The sequence below is a fragment of the Dermochelys coriacea genome, chromosome 3 (genome assembly GCF_009764565.3).
Source record: "Dermochelys coriacea isolate rDerCor1 chromosome 3, rDerCor1.pri.v4, whole genome shotgun sequence".
NCBI classification, from domain to species: Eukaryota; Metazoa; Chordata; order Testudines; family Dermochelyidae; genus Dermochelys; species Dermochelys coriacea.
Genome location: NC_050070.1, coordinates 205805978 through 205829597, shown reverse-complemented (window position 1 = coordinate 205829597; position 23620 = coordinate 205805978). Strand labels below are relative to the sequence as shown.

The following is a 23620-nucleotide window of genomic DNA, read 5'->3' as shown; positions in this document are numbered from 1 at the left end:
AAGACCACTGACTTTCAAGGAGTTTTGAATCAAACCCCAAAAGACTAATATTTTGAGGAAATTTTCTTAAAAGATCAGATGGAAATACATTTCTGTCTGCAGGCTCTTTACCAAGCTCATAGCAATCAAACTTTAAGACCATCGAAGTGATCTGCAGAGATCTTGCAGGGATTATTCATGGCAATGAGATACTGATACCAAAGCCAATAATACAGGAATTACTGAAACTGGGACCATTGGTGCACATATACAAAGAATAAAAACATTAAAAAAAACAAACAAACACAGAGCAAACTCCTAGGAGAAAATAGAAAGTCATCATCTGGAATCCAAATTTTAAATTAAGTCAGTAATTTCTACATATATAACAACCAGTTTCAGGTCCACAATACTTCCTCAGAAATAATCCAAAAAAGGAAAACCCTTTTCAAGGTCAAATTCTGTAATGCCATCATTTTGCCATTCATCTTCATTTGAAGAAATACACAGCCATTATAAACCCAAATAATAATTACCATGACACAGAGTAAATGATGTCACATACTAGAACAACATCATAGTATAAATCAGCAGCCACAGAACTCTTCTCTGGCATGATATTGCCCAACAAAACCAAACCCAAACATTACCTGATATACCCACCCAGTTTACAGTCCCAAAATCCAGGAATGAACTTGCAAAATACAAACATCTCAAAATCACACATACACACAACGTTTTCTTTTGTACTGCAACCCATTATGCTTAATGTCAGCCAACAATAGTCATCCCATAGACCTGGCCTTTGAAGGCTAGTGCAGATGGTATACGAATTAGTATACAATGTCCACAAATGGAGTAGACCACTGCTATTCATGCACATCAGTTTCCTCTGCTACTGAGCTGATGAAATTGCTCTTCCACTCTGCTTTACATCTTCAGGAATTTATACCAGTGGTATAAGTCAGAGCAGCCTCTAAGCCAGGGATTCTCAAACTTTTGCTGTCAGAAGGGGGTTGCAGTGCAATGAAATTACTACACGACCCAAGGGAGGGGGGACCGAAGCCTAAGTCTGCCTGAGCCCTGCCGCCTTGGGTAGGGGAAGGCCAAAGCCAAAGCCTGAACCCCATTGCCCCAGGTGGAGGGACCAAAGCTGAAACGCAAGGGCTTCAGCCTTAGGCAGGGGTCCTGTAACCTAAGCAGTGCAGCCCAGGGTTGAAGTCCCCAGGCTTTGGCTTCGGCCCTAGGAGGTGCGGCTCAGGCTTCTGCCTTGGGCCCCAGCACATCTAAGCCAGCCCTGGTGACCCCATTAAAATGGGGTTGCGACGCACTTTGGGGTCCCAACCAATAGTTTGAGAACTGCTGCTCTAAGCTATTCTAACAGACTTCGGGGCCAACCAGCACAGAATCAGGGACCTATAACCGTCTCCCCATCACCATATACTACTGCCCTGTGTCTAGAGGAGTGCAGCCACAATGGATAATCTAATCCACTGTCTCACATGGCCCTTGGAAAGATATCCATACCATTGATTTTTACAGGTGGATCTTTCTATCCATTAGACTGGAGCAAAAAGTCCCGGTGTTGCAGAACAGCTGCCTTTTGTCCAGATGGTTGTTGCAGGACAATTGTTAGGAAGAAAAAACATTCCTATCTTTGCATGGCAGATGCATTACAGTACCTGCTTCTGTACTGCAATGTAACTAAAAGTCCACTGTGAATTTATGATACCTCTAAGTTGCTCATAATGCACTTCAAGGACCAACTGTAGTGGCCACCACAGAACGTTTCTAAGGGAATCACACTCAGACCTTTAAAATAGCTAAGATGGAAAAAGGAGGATAAACATTTCTAACCTGGAAAGGGAGCATGTCCTAAAAACAAGGACCAATGCTGTACTTAATCAGGAAGCAACTCCCTGCTCTTGCGCTCTTTCCCCCCAGCTTTTCCATTTTTCATTCTTTCTGGAGCCTTGCATCCTCTTTGGCATCTGAGCTTTTTCCTTCCTGTTTTGATAAGTAGAGTGCAGCAATTCTCAAAGGACATTCTGTATAAGAGCCTGGCAAAAAGCCAGTGATGGCCGAATGCTTGAGAGTTCCTATTTGTGGACTTTTCCCAATATCTGCATAGAACTGAAGTATTTATATACTTCAGCAACTTGCAATTTGTGCTGTGAGCCAGGAATTTCTAATACCCCCCCTTGGGCTGGTAACATTTAATTCTGTTATGGATTAAAATCTGGTTAAGTAATAGGCAAGTCTCAGAAACTGTTTATTTTCAGGGTAGACAGACAATAGATGGGTCCCTCTAAAATGTTTTAACGGTTGGGAGAGCCAACAGAGAGGAAGGATGACCTGCTGGTTAGATACTAACCTGGGACTAGGGAGATGAAGATTCAAATCTCTGCTCTGCCAAAAAAAACAAAAAAACAAAAAAACAAAAAAAAAACAACCAACCTTGTGTGACCTTCAGGTGAGTCACTTAGGGCAGGTCTACACAGGGGGTGGGGAGGAGAGGGTGCGAAGGGGCAATTGCCCACAGACCCGTGAGATTTAAAAGAGCCTGGAGGCTCCCAGCCACCACCACTGCTGCTGCAGTAGGAGCGGTGGCAGCCAGGAGCCCCGGGCCCTTTTAAATCACCCAGGTGGCTTGCAGGGCTCCTACGGGCGCACACGATCGCTCCGGGCCCTGCACTTTGGGGGTCCCCGCAGGCCGGCATGGTCGGTCCCAGAAGTAACAGCGTCCCAGAAGTGACGAAACATAACTTCTGCCCCATGCCCCGACCCCACTAGGGACAACCCTGGCCCTAGGGCCCAGAATTGCTCTCGGCAGGCCTGGATGTAGCTTAGGTCGACCTTTTGTGGTGTCTACACCGGATTCGGTCACCAGGAGAAATTCTCCCATTGACTTACCTTACGCTTATTGTTCTGGTGGAGTACCGGAGTTGACACGAGAGCGATACGACCCAATAAATCGACCCCCGGTGGATCGATTGCAGTGCTGATTCCCAATCCGCTTCTCGTTCTGGTGGAGTACAGAAGTCAACGGGAAAGCTATCTGCAGTCAATTTAGCGGGTCTTCACTAAACCTGTTAAATTAACCCCCAGCAGATCGATCACCACAGCACTGATCCCCAGTAAGTGCAGACATGCCCTTAGTCTTTTTGTAAAATGGGAACAGTAATATTTCCCTACCTTCCTCCGTTGTGAGAATGAACACTAAATTGCAAGGTGCTCAGAAGCTATTACAATGGGGACCATTTCAATATTCTTGAAAGGACAACAAGTTGATGAAGTTTGCCATCAACACCTACTAGGGGTTGGTTTTTTTTTGTGTTGGTTAGTTTTGTTTTTGTTTTTTTTTTTAAATAGTAAAAGGTACTGAGATTGGCAAGACAGTCCAGATAGATTTAAGTACATTCAGAAACTAGGTAGCAGATTAAATGAAAAACTTGAATAAATGAAAAATAAAATATATTAGCAAAATGTCCCTAAATTCTCCTTTGAAGACAGGCTGTGAGAAATATATCTTAGGAGTCATCATGGATATGGAAATGTCTCTGATGTGCTCTCCAAACACAAAGCAATGAAAGAGTAAGTAAAATATTTGGGTGAAGTAATATAAATTAAAAGAAAATAATATAGCATTCTTTTTTAAATCTGAACTTGGAAGTGTTTTCTTGTCTAACCCATCCAGATGCAGCTAAGTTACTTAGCTGTGCTCTAATGACCCCACACATGGAGAAAGAGAAGGAAACACCCCTGTAGAGTGAAAGAAATCACCAATATATCTGCTCTCCAACTGTACAATACAAAAGGAATGCAGTCAGCCTGAATACACAAATTGTTTGACACTACCAAGATGTTCTAGCCTAGATCCTGAGCTACAGCCAAACTCTATTCAGCATAATTCTCCAGTGGGAACGAAAAGGTAGCTTTGGGCCACATTTCCATCCGTCCAATCCAAGGGCCAGCCACCTACTGGTCTCTGGCAAAAATTAGAGCAGCCTTGGGGCTGTTTTTACATTGGCTGCTAATGCCATAAGGGGACATTTTGATAGCTAGAGATTACTAGGGCACACATGCCCTAATCATACCCTTTTTTGTCTAGTTACCCACATACCAGTGGGCAAGGCTGGCGCGAGGTGCCTGTACCACCCAAAAATTCCCTTACATGGGGAGGGAGGGGAAAGGAGGGTGGAAATCTTCAATGGCCAGTCAAATTGATGTTACGGCTGTTTATGTTACTATAGGTTTCAGAGTAGCAGCTGTGTTAGTCTGTATTCGCAAAAAGAAAAGGAGTACTGGTGGCACCTTAGAGACTAACAAATTTATTAGAGCATAAGCTTTCGTGAGCTACAGCTCACTTCATCGGATGCATTTGGTGGAAAAATGCATTGTTAGTCTCTAAGGTGCCACCAGTACTCCTTTTCTTTATGTTACTATAGTGTCAAAAAGAAGCCTTAATAAGCTGGAGAATTTGGTCTCCTAATATAATTATCTGATAATAAGGAGGCTTGAAATAAAGGAGATAAAATGGTTTGTGTTTGTTTTAGTTACCATGAGGTCTTGTTTTGTTTGTTTCTTAGTTGAAAACAGCAATAGTTTTCAATAATTATACATAAAACTAAGGAGAGCATCTCTTACCAAAAAAAACAAAAAACAAAACAAAACCCTTCCTCAAGACCCGATTCAGCAAGCACAATGCTTGTACTTAAGTCCCACTGAAGTCAATGTAGACAATACACAGAACAGGACCCCCCACTCCAATCTCTTGAACTCCCGGCCTCCACCACGTCTGAAGATAATCTCTGCATACTCCTGAGAAATTGAGATAGTTTGCTTATATTAATGAATTGCCTGGCCATTCACTCGAAATGAAAAAGACTGTTGATTGCCACCAAATAAAAACAATGGCTGGGTCTAAACAAAGCAGGACATAACCAGAATGTGTTCCAAAAACTGAGAAGTTAATTCTGTCCCCAGATGAACCTGGTTATTTTTGATTGCATGAGGCTTTACATAAGTTACCACAGGGGAAAAAGCTCTATCACTGCAATATAACTCATGCCTCATTTATTTTCCAATGACTTGCCTAATAAGACTGTGTTAAAATAATAGACAAACAAAATCTGTAATGCATTAACTGAGCATTTCAGTGTGAAAGTATGTCATTGTAATCATACTATGAGGCTGTCAAAGTGAAAATTAATGACACGATGCTATATCAATTAACATTATTAGCCCCTATGTTCCAGGGAGTCTAGGTATATCCACTGCCAGTTAAGGACTTAAAAGGAAGACTTGCACTTTGGTTTTAAAACAGCTGGACAGATAAATATATATTTTAAAATGAATACGACTGGGATTTTACAAGGAACTTAAGGTGTCCAAATCCCTTTGAAATTCAGAGGAAGATGGGCACCTAACTCCTTTAGGTTTTTTCTTTTTAAACCCCAGGCTATAGCATTACAATTCAAACCCGACATACTAGCTAAGAAATGCCTAGAGAAGTTTTAACTTCTCCCTGGCTGTAATAGTTCTGATCCTATGCCATCTTGCAGGACAGACAGTGAGTAAATTGACAGGTTTCAGAGTAACAGCCGTGTTAGTCTGTATTCACAAAAAGAAAAGGAGTACCCGTGGCACCTTAGAGACTAACAAATTTATTAGAGCATAAGCTTTCGTAATGCATCCGATGAAGTGAGCTGTAGCTCACGAAAGCTTATGCTCTAATAAATTTGTTAGTCTCTAAGGTGCCACGGGTATTCCTTTTCTTTTAGTGAGTAAATTGCGTCTGACCTGCCATACCCATATGTCCCACTGCACTATTCTGGACACCCTCCACTTTCCAGCATACATATGGCGCACAGTTCCTTGAAGCAGTCGCTTTTGGGAGATTTAGAATGCCTTCTGGGAAGACTGTTTAGTGGAGCTATTATATCAGCTATCCCCATTCATACAGACACTGGTGAGAGGCACACCATGGTTAGTTTTGCTGGAAGCAAGTCTAATCCAAACTGCTGTGTTTGTCTCTGCACCATTGGGAGCACGGAGGTTCATGGGCACGTGCAGTGTTGCTGGCATGCTAGGCATACCAAATGTCTCTTCTGTAGACAAGGCATTAGGGTAGTTTCCTGGGAGGGATTCAGATTCAGACAGCAAGAGATGTTTTCAGCCTTGGTATGGGAAGGGTCACAGCTGTGAAATGTCTGGAATGTAACCTGCTGGGGGGAAGATTAGGGTGTGACTAGTACAGATGGGGAAGGCTGGGCAACTAAGACTCAGCAGGATGGCAGCTGCCAGGCATCCATTACGTTTTAGCTTTTTATGTATGTTAGCAGCAATGTCAGGAGAAGAGAGAGTCAATACCATTATTTCGGAACGATCTAGCTCTTCAGTGTCAAGTAGCTAAGTTTGCAGTAGTATGCCAATATTCTGAGACAAAAAACAATCCAAACATATTAATTCAGCACCAACCAGCCCTCCTAGCATTTCAGTCACTACTTACAGGCCTGTCTACATTAGGGAAAACTGTCCTTTTTTCAGCAATGGTGTTACCAACAGTGTAAGGTGTAGCGCAGACTGGTCTGGGAGCAGAATGAAACAGAAATGCCTGTGTCTGGTCTGAACTATCGTTTATGCTGTCGGTAGAGCTGGGTCAGAATTACAGATTGCCCTAGGGGAGAGTCACTTTGTGGATACCTCTTCACTGCAGAGTTAACTCAGGCTTCTAAGCAGGTGTTGCCGCAATTCCTCTCCCATCCACATAAAATCCTCTCTCCCAAGTTTAGTGGGACTTTCAATCCAAGCCAGCTGGCTCATCTGAGCCATTGGCCAAAACCCAAGTATTGCTTTCATTTGGGTGGGTAATCCACCTACTTCGCACTAAGAATGCAGGCTAGACCATTCAATGTCCTCCAGTTCCTTCCCACAATTCCCTACTATGTGCCCAGAATGACATGTTCTCCCACAAGTCACTGAGAAAGAATCTGAGCAGTTGGAGTGCACAGCATCTTAGCGACACACATGGGGAAGCACAGTGCCAGTGAGGATGCAGTCAATGGGGTATGGCTTTGCAGTGTGGCTGTTCACACCCAGGCTGAGCTACCCAGGTGCTAATCACTTGGGTTGACTCGGCAATGAAAAGGGAGAAAAGCTAGGTCAAAAACTCAGCAGGATAGTTCCTGACATGCTCCCTGCGGCGGTAGGAATCTGTAGCTGTGCACAAAGGGTGGGATTAGGGGTGGTGGTGGGGGGGAGACGCAGTAGACTTTTTGTTCTTGGGGAGCCTTAGGATTTGTGGAAAGCTCTGGCCCATTGGTTTGGGGAAATCCACAGGGTGTGCCCTCCCCAAGCAGATGCTCATGATTAGCTTAGTGGGGGGTAAAAAACACCGGATCTGAAGTTAATGCTGTTGAGGAATTCAGGCACTTCCAAGGTGTATTCAGTGGGATTCTGAGACGACCATGATGCGTACAGCCGGGGCTCCACACTGTCACCCAGCTCTGAGCAGTTATATCTCCCCTCCAAATCCATAGAATCCCCAACAGGTGTCAGTACTTCAGACAGTCTGCCAGGCTGTTGGTTCTTTTCCATCCTTCTATAATGTCCTCCTGGCCCACTTCATGCAATTCTTACACTTTAGCTCTATTCTGCAGTGTAGAATGGAAGGGTTCATTGGCCCTTTTTATTGAAACACAGGATATCAGGACCTGTATGCCACCGTGACAGCTAAAAGCAGTATGCTAAGAATCAGAGTGTCACTGTATATTGTAACACTGTTTTCACTGTAATGTACAGGAGGAGAATATGCAAAAGAGCAAGTATCATCAAAACCTCAGACAGACATACATACACACACACCCCCAGGAGTCGCATACGTTTTCCACATCACAAACGAATGATTTTTATGTCAGCATGCAACTACCTTCTGTGTAAAAACTTTCATTATATCCTTATCTTCAGGAGGGAATAAGGATTTCTTAAATAAAATGAAAATATTCATATAAAATGAAATGTACTCCAGCAATACATTGTTGGTGCAACAGTGAGTTAACTAACTTGGGGCATTCTCTGCACATTAAGTATACTTTTACCATACCAACTACAGTAGTAATAAAAACATATTCATAGATTCTACGGCCAGAAGGAACAATTGTGATAATTTAGTCTGACCTTGTGTATAATACAGAGGCCATAATTCCCTGAAATAGTTTCCGTTTGGACTACAGCATCTATTTTAGTAATAATCCAGTACTGATTTTAAAATTGCCAGTGATGGAGAATCCACCACAACCCTTGGCAAATTGTTCCAACGGTTAATTATTCTCACTGTTAAAAATTTCCTCCTTATTTCTAGTCTGAGTTTGTCTAAGTTCAACTTCCAGCCACTAGATCTTGTTATATCTTTCTGTATCATGGGGGTAAATCAATGTTGCTGTGAGAACTTTAACTGTTCCAATTTTGTGACTGTTGTGTTGAAATTTGCTGTCTTAATGTCACATGAAAAATGGTTGTTGCATTTAATTTCCTTGTTTTTATTTACAAATATATAACTCAGGGGAGTGGAAGAAAAAAATCCTGATTGTAGGACTGTGGTGTTATACAATTATGTTTTTTGCTATTCCATAGTGTTGCAGGTGAGCATGTAGTTTAAACTTAGTACATTATTTAACAGTAAATGCATGAACTCCACTTTTTCAGGTCGCTTTTAACTGTGTATTTTAAATATGGTCTCAGAATTAACACAGCTATTCCTCACTGAGGACTAGCCATGTATGAAATCCAGAATTTTAAAAATCCAGTCATTTGAGTTTATCAATACATTAAAAAAAGTCTTAAATATCTGCTTAAAGTAGAAAAATAATACATTTTTTCATGCTCAGGTAACTCAAAAACCATTAAAGAGTTTTTCTACGAGTTTTCATAAAATCATCTGTGGACTGAAACTAAGCACGGAAAGATTCAACCAAAGGGAGAATTTTTTCAGAAAAAAATTATGAACAAAGAAAAATCAGGAGTTAGAATGAAAAAAGTCAAGGTTGTCTTGCAATTTTAACGACAGCAATATCTGCTGCAAGAACTGTAATAACGCGTGTGTGTGTGTGTGTGTGTGTGTGTGTGTGTGTGTGTGTGTGTGTGTGTGTGTGTGTGTGTGTGTGTGTGTGTGTAATGTATATTGTCAGTAGCAGCTGCAGGGAAAGCCATGAGAAACCTTTACACAGAATGTATCGTTATATACAGTATATAGCAAAAACATACAAATGAAAGGGCTGGACTTTAAATCAGACCTCAAAACTTGTAAAATGAGACACATAGTAAGATGCTTACCAATTTACAAATAAAGCTCTCTACATATCAACGGCTGTTTGGCATATTCTGCAGCATCAGTTTCACATAAAGCCATGTGCCTTGTGTTTGTATTTGTCTGTTCAATTGCAAAATCGTCAACTGCTGGAAGACAGAATAAATTTCCAACTGTGCTAAGGCAAGTTCTCGCAGCATAGCTTTGTAAAAGCACCAAGGTTCTCTGCAGCTGGTAGTGAGATTATAAACAGCCATACTTTTCAAAGCAAATGTGTCTTCCTAATTATTGAAGTAAATCAGATCTTCCTTTTACCTTAAAGAAACTTCCTCTCTTTTCCAGACAACGGGCTTCCATTGTCACAGACGACATCTACCCTGGGAAGACTCCACTGAATGTCTTGAACTCCTAAAAGTAGAGACATTTTTAATGGTTAGTCCAGTCTGTAGGAAATTCCTTTCTAAGCCACAGGAACAGTCACAACAACAGTGCTGCCAAGATCTTTTTCCGTCAACAACATAGTGCCATTGATTTCCCACCAAAGCCCTTACATATCCTTTTTGTCTATTATTTCCTATAAATTACACTGCTTCAAAAGACAGCTACTGGGAGTTCCGTTTTCCCCCCCTTTCCCTTCACAACTGATCCTGTAATGCTCTGAGAGGATTTTAATGCACTCATTAAAAAAGAATGCTAAAACATAATGATTGCTTTGTTTGTTTGCTTGACCTCAGTCTGAAGTACAAATAGAACAAATGTTAGATGTCACCACAATCCGCTCCCAAAGATTACAGCTTTAATGTAGCTGATCAGAGAAAAAAATATCACCAGCAAGGAACAGAGAACAAGTTACTGTAAATGTAAGAGGGGGAAAAAATCCTACTTTAAGACGGTGAAGTAATCATTAACCTTTCTGACCCTTGCATCAGAGAAATGTATATGCAGGGCGCAATTACAAAGATATCACCTTTTTCCATAGCTGAATAAAACGTGATTCACTATCCAGAAGAATATAATGATTGCACAAACATAGCTCTCTCTAAACATATACATATATACACATACATACATACATACATATACACACACACACACACACACACACACACACTAGCTGATTAGCAATGTTTAAAAAATATGTCTCAATTGACTCAAATTTGTATTTCCTGCAAACATAGTCCTGAATTAAACGAAGGCCAAAATCTGCAGTCGTGAGTCGTCATTTTTCACCGTAAGTTAAAAACTCGTTCTCCTCTCCCAGTCCACCCCTTCATTAAATTACATTAGTTTATTATGTTGGAGTTTTCACCCAATTATTGCACCAAATCTTGGATGTGCAAAATGTACCACAGAAAATGTGAAGCTTGTTTGGATTGTTTCGATGCACTCAGTGAAAAACTGAGTGCATCGAATAGCTGCAGTTTAAATCTGAGGGAAAGTAGCAGCTGAGCCCAAAATGTCTGCTTAAAAAAAAGCCCAAAAACAACAGACTCTTGCTTTCTTTTATTGGCATTATTAGAAGGACTCAAAAAGGGCAAAGACCAAGGTCAAGGACGAAGGAGGAGTTAAAAAAAATAATAGTAATAATAATAATAAACAGGTGACGGAAAAGAGTGGAGAGGCAAAAGAAAAGACCTACAAAAGAAGGAGAGGTAAAACTATGAGTTAGAAGAGGAGAGATGGATAAAACGGAAGATTTTCTTTCATTTTAGCATGTAGCAGGAAGCTTACCATTTGCCCCACTCTGAACCTGTGCCCATTACTAGAGCTAAACTGAAAGTGCAGAACATTAAAAAAGGTGACCATTTTTCACTTACAAGGTGCGGCCAGAAAGAAAAGTAGAAGGGCTGGGAAACTCATAAATGATCCTGTTTTCAAGAGACTTTCAATTTGATTTTGCAGACTGCAGAGGTTCAGATAAGAATCTGGAATTCTGTATGCTTAACCAAACTGAACTCAAACTCCACTGGTTTATTAGGGTGCTTTTACACTTCAAAGTGGAGGTGTAAATTCCAACGGAAGGAGACATACTCATGTTAGCACTGATCTATTTTTAGCACGGTAGCTTGAAGTATAGCCACAGCAGAATGAATATTGGAAGGGGCTAGCTGCCCTACTATGCGCCTAGTGTCTTGGATGGGGCGGTACTTGGGGAGGCTGTCCCCTCCCACCACTTGTGCCACCATGGCTACACTTCTGTTTTTAGCATGCTAGGTCAATCAGAGCTGGCATGGGTACATCTCCTTGAGCTGGAATTTACACTTCCAGCTTGCACCGAGACATACCCCCAGGAGTAGCTAGAAGCAGGTACTCTCAAAGAGATGTGGTCAGCTTTTCTAATTTTAAGAGATTTAAGTTTCTGACAAGAGCTCTCTTTAAATAGTAGGGTCTGATTTGTTTCGATTTATTTATATTTCCTGGCTGATGCTAATAAGGGTCTTTTTCAGTGAGGAACTAAAGAGTGATACTTGGACTAATCAAAAAGAAAAAGGAGTACTTGTGGCACCTTAGAGACTAACAAATTTATTTGAGCATAAGCTTTTGTGAGCTACAGCTCACTTCATAGGATGCGTTTGTTAGTCTCTAAGGTGCCACAAGTACTCCTTTTCTTTTTGCCAATACAGACTAACACGGCTGCTACTCTGAAATCTTGGACTAATCACTTAATTTCTCTGTGCCTCAGTTCCCTATCTGTAAAACGGGAATAAAACCTCTTCCCTTCTCCCACCCTCTTCTCCATTTAGATAGTAAGAGACAGCCCCCAAAGAGTTTACTATGTTCATGTACAGGTTTCAGAGTGGTAGCTGTGTTAGTCTGTACCAGCAAAAACGAGGAGTACTTGTGGCACCTTATAGACTAACAAATTTATCTGGGAATAAGCTTTTGTGGGCTAAAATCCACTTCCTCATCTAACACAGGAGGGTTCTGGTCGCAGCTGGGGCTGCTAGGTGCTACTGTAATGCTAACACCACCACCCCACACACTCACACTCCAAAAGTGTTTAGGAGCTTTGGAGGAAAGATCAGCCCCCAAGGTTTTGGTCATGCTTGGTCTCCAAGCAGGAGTCTGGGAGCTCCATGAAGCACAGAAGGGAGTTCTCAACTCTCCCATCCACCCTTCAATGCCCCAGGACTTCTCTTGCTCTCAAGCTCTGCGTAGGGATCCCAGTAAAGAGAGAGTTTCTTCCAACCTCCAATTCAGGGGCTTGCCTTCACTAGTGAGTTAACACGAGGTATAGTTCAAGTGTCCTCTCTAACTTGGCCCCTATGCATGCATACAGTCTCATCACTTGTGTGTATTGGCTGTAGTAAGACTAGTTGGTTGGCACGACCATGTGTGTAGGGCAGACCTCGAGTGAGCTTCTCGTGAGAGCTGCTAACTTGATCTGTATGTAACGTGGATGCAGGCTAGCACCACTACACAACAATCAAGAGCTGTTCATCCTCCAATACCTTCCCACAACCACTAGGATCCCTTGCCTCTATCCTTTTCTTGCAATCTACCTCTTTTCTGGTTTTCTGACAACATCCCCACAGAAGACAGCACCACATCTTGTAGCCAGCTTGCTAGAGGCAGACACCAAGGCTACCGGGGCCTATAAATTTGGGAGGAAGAACAGAAGTGGCAAGCTCTACAATGAGATTTCTAAGACGCTCACTCAGCTGAGAATCTAACATATGGGACCACAGCACAGGAAGAATACCAAAGGGGTTTAGATGCTCTACAAAAAGGCCACAGATCATATCCCAGGCTGGTAAGTCCCTGCTGATGTGCTCATATTATGAGGTGAGCTGTGCCATTACCAGTGCCCCAAGTACAGATGCCAATTTCACTCCAAAGGGTTTTATGGGCTTCTGTCAGAAAGGTGGATCAAATGGAAGAGCATGATCTGGAGCATGTATGCAAGTTCCACCTCAGTCATCCCCACAGCGGTGCATTAGACAGGAAGTGCAAATGAGGACCAACTAACTGCGAAACTGACTAAGCATCAGATCCTCTGCTGGCACTGACTGCAATGGAGCGACACCCATTTACAGCAGCTGAGGATTTGGCCCAAAGTACATAAGCTGAAATAAAACAAATATTTATTTCCTCACTATCTTCCTTCAGTTACAGTCATCTTAGGCGGTTCCCTGTAACAATCATAGGTAAAAAGAAATTAAGACAGAAATGCAATTTCCAAGCTGATGATGTCCCTTTAAAAGACAGCATCAAATTCATCCCCCATGCGACACCACAAACTTGAAGAGCACTGGGGATTTATGAGTTATGTAATTTAATTACACATCCCTCTCTACACATTCACATAAAACTGTGTAATTAATAACTTAATTTGTAAGAAACAGCCCTTTCACAGGAAATCTAATCTTCAGTTTTACTGTACCTGATGTATATCTACATACAGCACTGGTACTACCAAAATAAGACTAAGTCAAGATTTTATTTTTAAATTAATTTTACTATTGCCACTTGTAGAAATGAAAAGTATGTTATAACATTTCAAACACACACAAAACAAATATATTATGTTACAAATACTATGAAAAAGAGCAACATTTACAGTGTGAAGATCTATAAACTATTAAGTCTAGCAGCGCAGGTGTTAGATTCAGCATCAATAATAAAATAGCATCTGGAAAACTGCATCCTTTTCTTGTTGGGTATTTCAAAGGCAGTATACGTTTGCATGCTGCCGTTTGCATGGCTGCTATTGTTACTATTATTTGTATTAAAGTAACACAGAGGCCTCAACTGGGATTACGGTCCCATTGTGCTCAGCACTGTACAAACAGTACTCCAGAGATCTTACAGTCTAAACAGACAAGACAAAGGGTAGGAGGAAACAGAGGCTGGAAATGATTTACCTTACCAAGGGTCACACAGCAAGTGAATGACAGCACTGACAACAGAACCCAGCTCTCCTGACTCCCAGTCTAGTGCACTATCTATTAAGCTGTTACTGCATCCCTATAATATCCAAATTTTAAAATGAAATAATAAAACTTTATTATATGTATTTCAGGATTCAACTACTGAACTGCTACAGAGAGAGCCTCACTGCGGTAAACCAATATCAAATAAATGGATCACCTCTGCTTTCAGAGACTCTATAATAAACAAATTTCCAGCAAGGTAGTGACATCTTAAAGTGTACAGGAAAACCCAAGATAAAACTCAGTTGATTCTTCAACATTTCCCCCAAAAAACTGACTCAAATACCTTCTGCTAAACCAATTACAGTACTCTTAATTCTTCTTCCAGACCAGTCCCTTATCCTCTATTATTATTTAGAAAGATCTTCTAATGTATATTTCCTTTTGTGCTTCACATTAAAACATATTTCAGCTCCAAATATGCCTCTCTATTCAAGATCCAGCACGAAGTGCAACTTTATACATCAGCCAAACCCTAGTTTCTGTGAAAAACAGACAACTTAAATTACATCCATTCCTGCTCTAAAATATCCTGTTTCATCTCCCCAGTTGCCAGAGAAAGAAACAGCTTCATCTGTCCAGAGTAAGCTCCATGCATTCTCTAGCATTTCACAATGAATTGAGCCATACTTGTTCATACTTATTCGATCCTGGAGAAGCTGGCGGGAGCCCCGGGGAGAGTTCTCTTATACTTATTCATACACCCATTTACCTAAATAAAGGTGTAAAACAGGCTGAAGGAGGAAAAGAACAAAAGCCTTCAGTTAGGCAGTTGCCACTGCTATTCTCTTAAAACAACAGCACAAATGGAACCATATAACCAGGAGATTAGGAAAGAAGTCTCATGAATTCTGGAAATAAAGCATAAGTTTTCAATAGACAGTATTTAATCATTGGAACAACTTCCTAACAATTTTTAAATCAAAATTAGATGATTTTCTAAAAGTTCTGCTCTAGGACTTATTTTTTGGGTAGTCCCATGGCCTGCGTTATACAGGAGGTCAAACTACATGATCACAGTGATCCCTTCTGGACTTGGAATCTATGAATCAATATTTTAGATCCATACTCTTAAAACCCACAAGCAAGGTAACAGCCCTCTGGCTTTTCTTATCAACAGGTAAATGTAACAAGAGAAAAAGATTCCCTCGTTAAATCTTGGCCTCTTATTTTACAGCATGTCCACATTGCAATCAAAGGTACGATTTTGCAGCTCGTGTAGGCATACCCCCACTAGCTTTAGTCTAGCTAGCGTGGCTAAAAATAGCAGTGAAGGTGCAGTCTTCAGCCCTGGCTTGAAATGCAAGTATGCACCCATGGTTCCAGGTGGGCTTTTTCAGCAGACCCTGAAGCCCACCACTACCTCTTCAGTGCCATTTTTAGCCACACTAGCTAGATTGTTGAGCCTATGCAAGCTGCAATCCCCCCACCAATCTGCAGTGTAGACATAGCCTTAGAGACAGAGTGCAAAAAAAGATCTGGAAAGTTTCTTAACTAGTGAAAAACATTCACACCCATATCCTAAAAAAATGGCTCAATGGATTTTAATGAAACTTTAAAAAAAAATGTAGTGCTAAAATGAAGCAAGAGAAATTTTGGCTAAAATGCTGATGTACAGAGAGAGTTGCAAGAAGAGAAGTGCTATTGTGACCTAAGGCCCCAATTCAGCTAACCACTAATAGCTTAACTTTAACCAGGTGTTTAAATCCCATTCACTTTAATGGGACTTAAACATGCTTACACATTTTCCTGCTTTGGGGGCTGAGTGATAGCACTGCTACCACAATTCTATAACAATAATTCCATCCAGGAATTGAGGACTTGCATCTGCACCCAGGAATCAGGTACGATGTCAGTGATAACATCTGCCTCTGTTTTTCAGGAACCAACAGCTCTATGAGTTACAATGCATCTAATAGGTTTCAGAGTAGCAGCCGTGTTAGTCTGTATTCGCAAAAAGAAAAGGAGTACTTGTGGCACCTTAGAGACTAACAAATTTATTAGAGCATAAGCTTTCGTGAGCTACAGCTCACTTCATCGGATGCATTTGGTGGAAAATACAGTGGGGAGATTTATATACACACACAGAGAACATGAAACAATGGGTTTATCATACACACTGTAAGGAGAGTGATCACTTAAGATAAGCCATCACCAGCAGCGGGGGGGAGGGGGGGGGAGAGGAAAACCTTACATGGTGACAAGCAAGGTAGGCTAATTCCAGCAGTTAACAAGAATATCAGAGTAACAGTGGGGGGTGGGGTGGGAGGGAGAAATACCATGGGGAAATAGTTTTACTTTGTGTAATGACTCATCCATTCCCAGTCTCTATTCAAGCCTAAATTAATTGTATCCAGTTTGCAAATTAATTCCAATTCAGCAGTCTCTCGTTGGAGTATGTTTTTGAAGCTTTTTTGTTGAAGGATAGCCACTCTTAGGTCTGTGATCGAGTGACCAGAGAAATTGAAGTGTTCTCCAACTGGTTTTTGAATGTTATAATTCTTGACGTCTGATTCGTGTCCATTCATTCTTTTACGTAGAGACTGTCCAGTTTGGCCAATGTACATGGCAGAGGGGCATTGCTGGCACATGATGGCATATATCACATTGGTAGATGCGCAGGTGAACGAGCCTCTGATAGTGTGGCTGATGTGATTAGGCCCTATGATGGTATCCCCTGGTTGCCCCTACCAACCATGCTGACTACAATCTCAAAGTGCTATCTAGGCTTTATCTATACTAGAAAATGTGGTTGTTTAAACTATGGTGGTCAGAGTCTGAAAAATCCACACCCCTGATCAGCATAGTTAAGCCAATCTACATCCCCATGTAGACAGTACTAGGCCAATGGAAGAATTCTTCTGTCGACCTAGCTACAGACTCTTGGGGAGATGGATATGTTGACGGGAGAATCCCTGCCGACAGCATAGGTAGGGTCTACATTGAAGCATTACAGGGCCTCAGCTGTGCTGCTGTAGCATTTTAAGTGTATAGGAGCCTTTACTTATGCAGGGAAGGGAGAAGAAAGGAGGAGAGATGCAAAGACAGAAAAGGGGAGAGAAACAGGAAGGAGAATGTGGAAGGGAGAGAAACGCAGGGCAAAAATGAAAAATCCTCCTAAAGAGGAGTTTATTTTCCCCATGAGGGATGCTAGATGAGACCTAATAAATAACAGTGATAACTAAAAGTACAGGACCTACTCTTCCCTGATAAGTGCTTTGGGATTACTCTGACTTTGGTTATTGTTCAGTTAGGTTGTGTAGCTTTCCAGGCTGGTCTTCTCTAGACTCGGAAAACTAGGTAGGGCTTCTTTATCCTCTGTTCTTGTGTGCAGCTTCCAGTGATGTCAGTGGGAGTTGGATGCACTGATTGAGGCATGATATGGCCCCATAAGTATCTGAATACTAGAAAAAAAGTACTCAATAGACTTCTCAGAGTTAATGGATTCTACAAATGTTGGAGCTTTCCTCACTGGGATTATCTACACGACCCTAACCACAGCACAGTGTTCTCATGATTTTTAAATGGGCTTTGGATCAGGAGCTGTGTAGAGTTAGCAAGCTAACATTTTTCACAGGTGGGTCTCCTACTCAGGAGAATACACATTTTCTAACTAGCCAGGGTTAGGTAGGTCGACACAGGTAATATAAACTACATGTTCAGTATAATTAGATGATACGGCTCATGTGTATGTAATTTAACTGAAATTATTAGAGCTTTATGCAATACTGTTGTTCTGGTGTGTGTCTGTCCCACAAAATGGGCCAAAACCTCAGGTGGTGTAAAATGGCATAGGTCCATGAAGTCAGAAGCATCATTTTTCTTTCTTTGCCTGTCTGTAAATTTCAAGTATTATTGATGGAAATATTTTTTGTTGGTTTGTGTATGTACAATGAAGTGGATATTTACTGACCTTTATCAATAAAGATCTAATCCTTCCAAGCCTATTGATAGTAATTGTTTCCATGGCACAAAGGGAGCTTCCACTGGTCTTCATTAACACTCTTCCTTGAAAAGATTTATTAAATTGAACACCATTTCACAACTGCAGTGTGACAACTGCTTCATTGTTGGTTGTTGTCGGAAAAGAGAACCAAAGGATTTGACTGGTTTTTGGAAACATTTTAAGTTCTCTGAATTTAGTGGACTTTGCCTTTATTAATATTACATTTTAATTAAAAAAAACCTCTTAACAGCCAGTTTTAGTATTTGTATCTTTCAAAAGATATTCAGATATGTTCAGATTAAGACTAAATTTGTATTTCTTAAAAACAACACATTTACACGGATAAATAGATTAGTTTTTTTAACAAACTAACTCACCACCTTTTTGTTGCATTCCTTATTAATATATTTTATATAATTAATGTGTTGCATGAATTCCTGGAACAAGACTTAAAGCAGAACATTCTAATCTGCTATTCCTCCTCCTCCTCCAACATTCCTGCATAACTAAGAAAAAGGAGTACTTGTGGCACCTTAGAGACTAACAAATTTATTAGAGCATAAGCTTTCGTGAGCTACAGCTCACTTCATCGGATGCATCCGATGGGAGCTGCTGCACTGCAATTAATAGATAATTAATAGATAATCATTGTTACTCCCTAGGGTGCAACAACTAGGGTGACCAGATAGCAACTGTGAAAAAATGGGTAGGCGGTAATAGGCTCCTATAAAGAAAAAGTCCCAAAAAACATCACTGTCCCTATAAAAATCGGACATCTGGTCACCCTAGTACCAACTATAAGGGCCAATCCTCAGCATGTGCAAACTGGCATAGCTCCATTGAGGTCGCTGGAATTATAATCATTTACACATCTTAAAATCTGGCCCCTTGCCTTCCATTTATCCAGTGTCTGATTATGATATAGTAGCTGAAATATACTCTTCACCACCTCAGTACAGAAAGATATGCTGGTTGTCTGGAACCTAGTAGGCCATTGTGAATCACCACCACGTCTCACATCACAGCAAGAATTTTACAGCAATAAAGAGGTAATATAGGGTTTTTTAACTTAAAATTAACAAAATGCTAATAACCCCAGCAACAAAGCTGCACTCAATTTTTTCAGTGAATCTTTTTTCTGGGGATAAATTAAAAGCTCCCTAGGTTTAAGAAAATGTAGGCTAGATATATTTTTCAAACTCTTTTTAATGAGAAGGAATATTTCTAAAAATCAGATTTGCTCTTCAGGTTAAATTAAAAAAGACAGACTCAAAACTTCAGATTGTAATCACAACATATGAGCCTCACACCTTTTATTTCCCATTTTTTTGGTACAACTGCATTACCTCATCAAAATAATTGTATTTTATTTCTAATCCACAAAGCCCTAGGTTGTCTAATTCCGATGTCCTTATCTGGATGTTGGCAAACTTAAATTCTTCCCTTTGAAATTATTTCCTTTTGGAAGTCGGCTGAAGGCCTAGTTCAAGCAGTACATTGATGCAACCAAACACAGTATCACTTTGAATATCTATCAATTAAAGGCCTCAGTATGAAAACTATCTTTGGTGCCAGGATTTTAACAGATCTCTTAACTCAAACGTTGCATTGTGTTAGTACAGCTGTATCCACAAGCAAAAGTAAGAGAATTATATTAAAAAGGATTCCAACTTCCGTCAGTTTTCTGACTGCAGAAAGAGATTATATTCATTCTTTCAAATTATGCAACTGTCTTATGCCCCTATGTAAGGTGACCCTTTATTCCCCTGCATGGAGTACCTGCATCACAGATCAGACTATGGGGAGAAGGGGGAAGAGCAGCTCCCATGGGGCAACTACTCTCCTTCCTGGGCAGGTGGACAGTTGGGGCAGGCATCGGGCATTGACTATAGTGATGTCACAGATAACTTCTCTCCCACCTCCTCCCAAACCATGGAGGAAGCAGGGACCAGAGCTGTTCCTAGAGCAGTGTAATTACATCCCACTGCTTACTTTGATCTCATGCATCCGATGAAGTGAGCTGTAGCTCACGAAAGCTTATGCTCTAATAAATTTGTTAGTCTCTAAGGTGCCACCGGTACTCCTTTTCTTTTTGCGAATACAGACTAACACGGCTGCTACTCTGAAACCTTTGATCTCATGGTAATTCCACAACCTACCTTTAAAGAGATTACAAATACTATCCTAATACCAACAGTTTAACAGTTCCTATACTCTCTCTAGGCACCTGTATATAATTGCTTACCCAACATTAAATTCAGCAATACACACAGACTCTCTCTACAGTAATTTCCTATATCCTATATTTTACATATATACACACACATGAACTCCAAGGGACTGAAAATAGAGAACAAATAAAATCTACTCAATATAGTAAGTAACCTATAAAGTATAAAACCTATGGATGATTTTTAAACCAATCTTTAAACCAAGTTTTTAAGTAACTTGCCAAAACTGACACAGACTTCCTCAGATTACAACGAAGTGGCATTTTTTGTCTAAGCTTCCAAAGAGTCAGTTTCCTGTTGTCCCTAGACTGACCACAAAATGGCAACAACTGCAACCTAGTAAAATCAGGGACCAGAGGATAGAGGTGAAATGAAGCATACGTCCACAGAGCAGCAGCAGTGTCCTTTGCCATCCAATGGCCACGGCATTTTTGTCTGAAGAAAGGGGAGATTCAATACTGTACTGAAGGCATGCTCTGTAAGTAATCCATTCTATTAATTTTGAGAGCAGAAATGGCCAATATGTTACTCAAGCATTAAGGTCAAGATTCTAAGAAATAGCTAGTGATTTTTAGTGCCTCAGTTTCTAGGTGCCCAACCTGAGACATCTCAAAACGTTGCCCGATTTTCAGAAAATCCAGGGCACCCACCACATGAAAAAATAAGGCCATTTTAAGATGTCTGACTGAGGTTGAACCTTCAAAAATTTAAGCCCTCGCAAATTGCTACTTTCTTTTGAAAATTTTGACCTAAAATTGCTATGGACTATCTAATTAGCTTGAAAAACTTAACTATTTTCTTATATTCCTGTCTTTTCTTGCCCTCATGTCAGGAGCCCAGTGGTTCAGCTCAATTGAAGAGATGACTAAAAGCACTCCTTATATTTGGATACTGCTCTCATGCTTAAATCCATCCTGCTACACTGGATCTGTGATACACAGACCATACTGAAAAAAGAAAAGGAGTACTTGTGGCACCTTAGAGACTAACAAATTTATTAGAGCATAAGCTTTCGTGAGCTACAGCTCACTTCATCGGATGCATTTGGTGGAAAAAACAGAGGAGAGATTTATATACACACACACAGAGAACATGAAACAATGGGTTTATCATACACACTGTAAGGAGAGTGATCACTTAAGATAAGCCATCACCAGCAGCAGGGGGGGGAAAGGAGGAAAACCTTTCATGGTGACAAGCAAGGTAGGCTACTTCCAGCAGTTAACAAGAATATCAGAGGAACAGTGGCGGGTGGGGTGGGGGGGGAGAAATACCATGGGGAAATAGTTTTACTTTGTGTAATGACTCATCCATTCCCAGTCTCTATTCAAGCCTAAGTTAATTGTATCCAGTTGGCAAATTAATTCCAATTCAGCAGTCTCTCGTTGGAGTCTGTTTTTGAAGTTTTTTTGTTGAAGGATAACCACTCTTAGGTCTGTGATCGAGTGACCAGAGAGATTGAAGTGTTCTCCAACTGGTTTTTGAATGTTATAATTCTTGACGTCTGATTTGTGTCCATTCATTCTTTTACGTAGAGACTGTCCAGTTTGGCCAATGTACATGGCAGAGGGGCATTGCTGGCACATGATGGCATATATCACATTGGTAGATGCGCAGGTGAACGAGCCTCTGATAGTGTGGCTGATGTGATTAGGCCCTATGATGGTATCCCCTGAATAGTTATGTGGACAGAGTTTGCAACGGGCTTTGTTGCAAGGATAGGTTCCTGGGTTAGTGGTTCTGTTGTATGGTGTGTGGTTGCTGATGAGTATTTGCTTCAGATTGGGGGGCTGTCTGTAAGCAAGGACTGGTCTGTCTCCCGAGATCTGTGAGAGTGATGGGTTGTCCTTCAGGATAGGTTGTAGATCCTTGATGATGCGTTGGAGAGGTTTTAGTTGGGGGCTGAAGGTGATGGCTAGTGGCGTTCTGTTGTTTTCTTTGTTGGGCCTGTCCTGTAGTAGGTCACTTCTGGGTACTCTTCTGGCTCTGTCAATCTGTTTCTTCACTTCAGCAGGTGATGTCATGATGTCGTCATCATGAATAGGTTGGAGTATGAACAAGAGGCTACTAGGCAGCTCTCCAACACCACTTTCTACAAGCCATTACCCTCTGATCCCACTGAGAGTTACCAAAAGAAACTACAGCATCTGCTCAAGAAACTCCCTGAAAAAGCACAAGAACAAATCCGCACAGACACACCCCTGGAGCCCCGACCTGGGGTATTCTGCTACCCAAGATCCATAAACCTGGAAATCCTGGACGCCCCATCATCTCAGGCATTGGCACCCTGACAGCAGGATTGTCTGGCTATGTAGACTCCCTCCTCAGGCCCTTTGTTACCAGCACTCCCAGCTATCTTTGAGACACCACTGACTTCCTGAGGAAACTACAGTCCATTGGTGATCTTCCTAAAAACACCATCCTAGCCACTATGGATGTAGAAGCCTCTACACCAACATTCCACACAAAGATGGACTACAAGCCGTCAGGAACAGTATCCCCAATACTGTCACGGCTAACCTGGAGCCTGAACTTTGTGACTTTGTCCTCACCCATAACGATTTCACATTTGGGGACAATGTATACCTTCAAATCAGCAGCACTGCGATGGGTACCCGCATGGCCCCACAGTATGCCAACATTTTTATGGCTGACTTAGAACAACGCTTCCTTAGCTCTCGTCCCCTAATGCCCCTACTCTACTTGCGCTACATTGATGACATCTTCATCATCTGGACCCATGGAAAAGAAGCCCTTGAGGAATTCCACCATGATTTCAACAATTTCCATCCCATCATCAACCTCAGCCTGGACCAGTCCACACAAGAGATCCACTTCCTGGACACTACGGTGCTAATAAGCGATGGTCACATAAACACCACCCTATATCGGAAACCTACTGACCGCTATTCCTACCTACATGCCTCTAGCTTTCATCCAGATCATACCACTCGATCCATTGTCTACAGCCAAGCGCTACGATATAACCGCATTTGCTCCAACCCCTCACACAGAGACAAACACCTACAAGATCTCTATCATGCATTCCTACAACTACAATAACCACCTGCTGAAGTGAAGAAACAGATTGACAGAGCCAGAAGAGTACCCAGAAGTCACCTACTACAGGACAGGCCCAACAAAGGAAACAACACAACGCCACTAGCCATCACCTTCAGCCCCCAACTAAAACCTCTCCAACGCATCATCAAGGATCTACAAC

The 23620-nt window shown here is 41.3% G+C and overlaps 1 protein-coding gene across 11 annotated transcripts in view; it reads right to left on the bottom strand.

Annotated features, from left to right (window-relative positions):
* Positions 1–23620, bottom strand: part of RIN2 (Ras and Rab interactor 2) — a 122998-nt gene that overhangs the window by 59478 nt on the left and 39900 nt on the right. For 7 of the 11 annotated variants that reach the window (XM_043512155.1, XM_038396030.2, XM_038396028.2 and 4 more), the window contains one exon: positions 9602–9694. In XM_043512155.1, the coding sequence (XP_043368090.1) occupies positions 9602–9658 (57 nt within the window). In that variant the 5' untranslated portion in view covers positions 9659–9694. Of the gene's footprint in view, positions 1–2353; positions 2389–2892; positions 3005–9312; positions 9416–9601; positions 9695–23620 lie in introns of those variants that run through there. The other 4 variants (XM_038396034.2, XM_038396038.2, XM_038396035.2 and 1 more) reach the window with 3 other exon arrangements.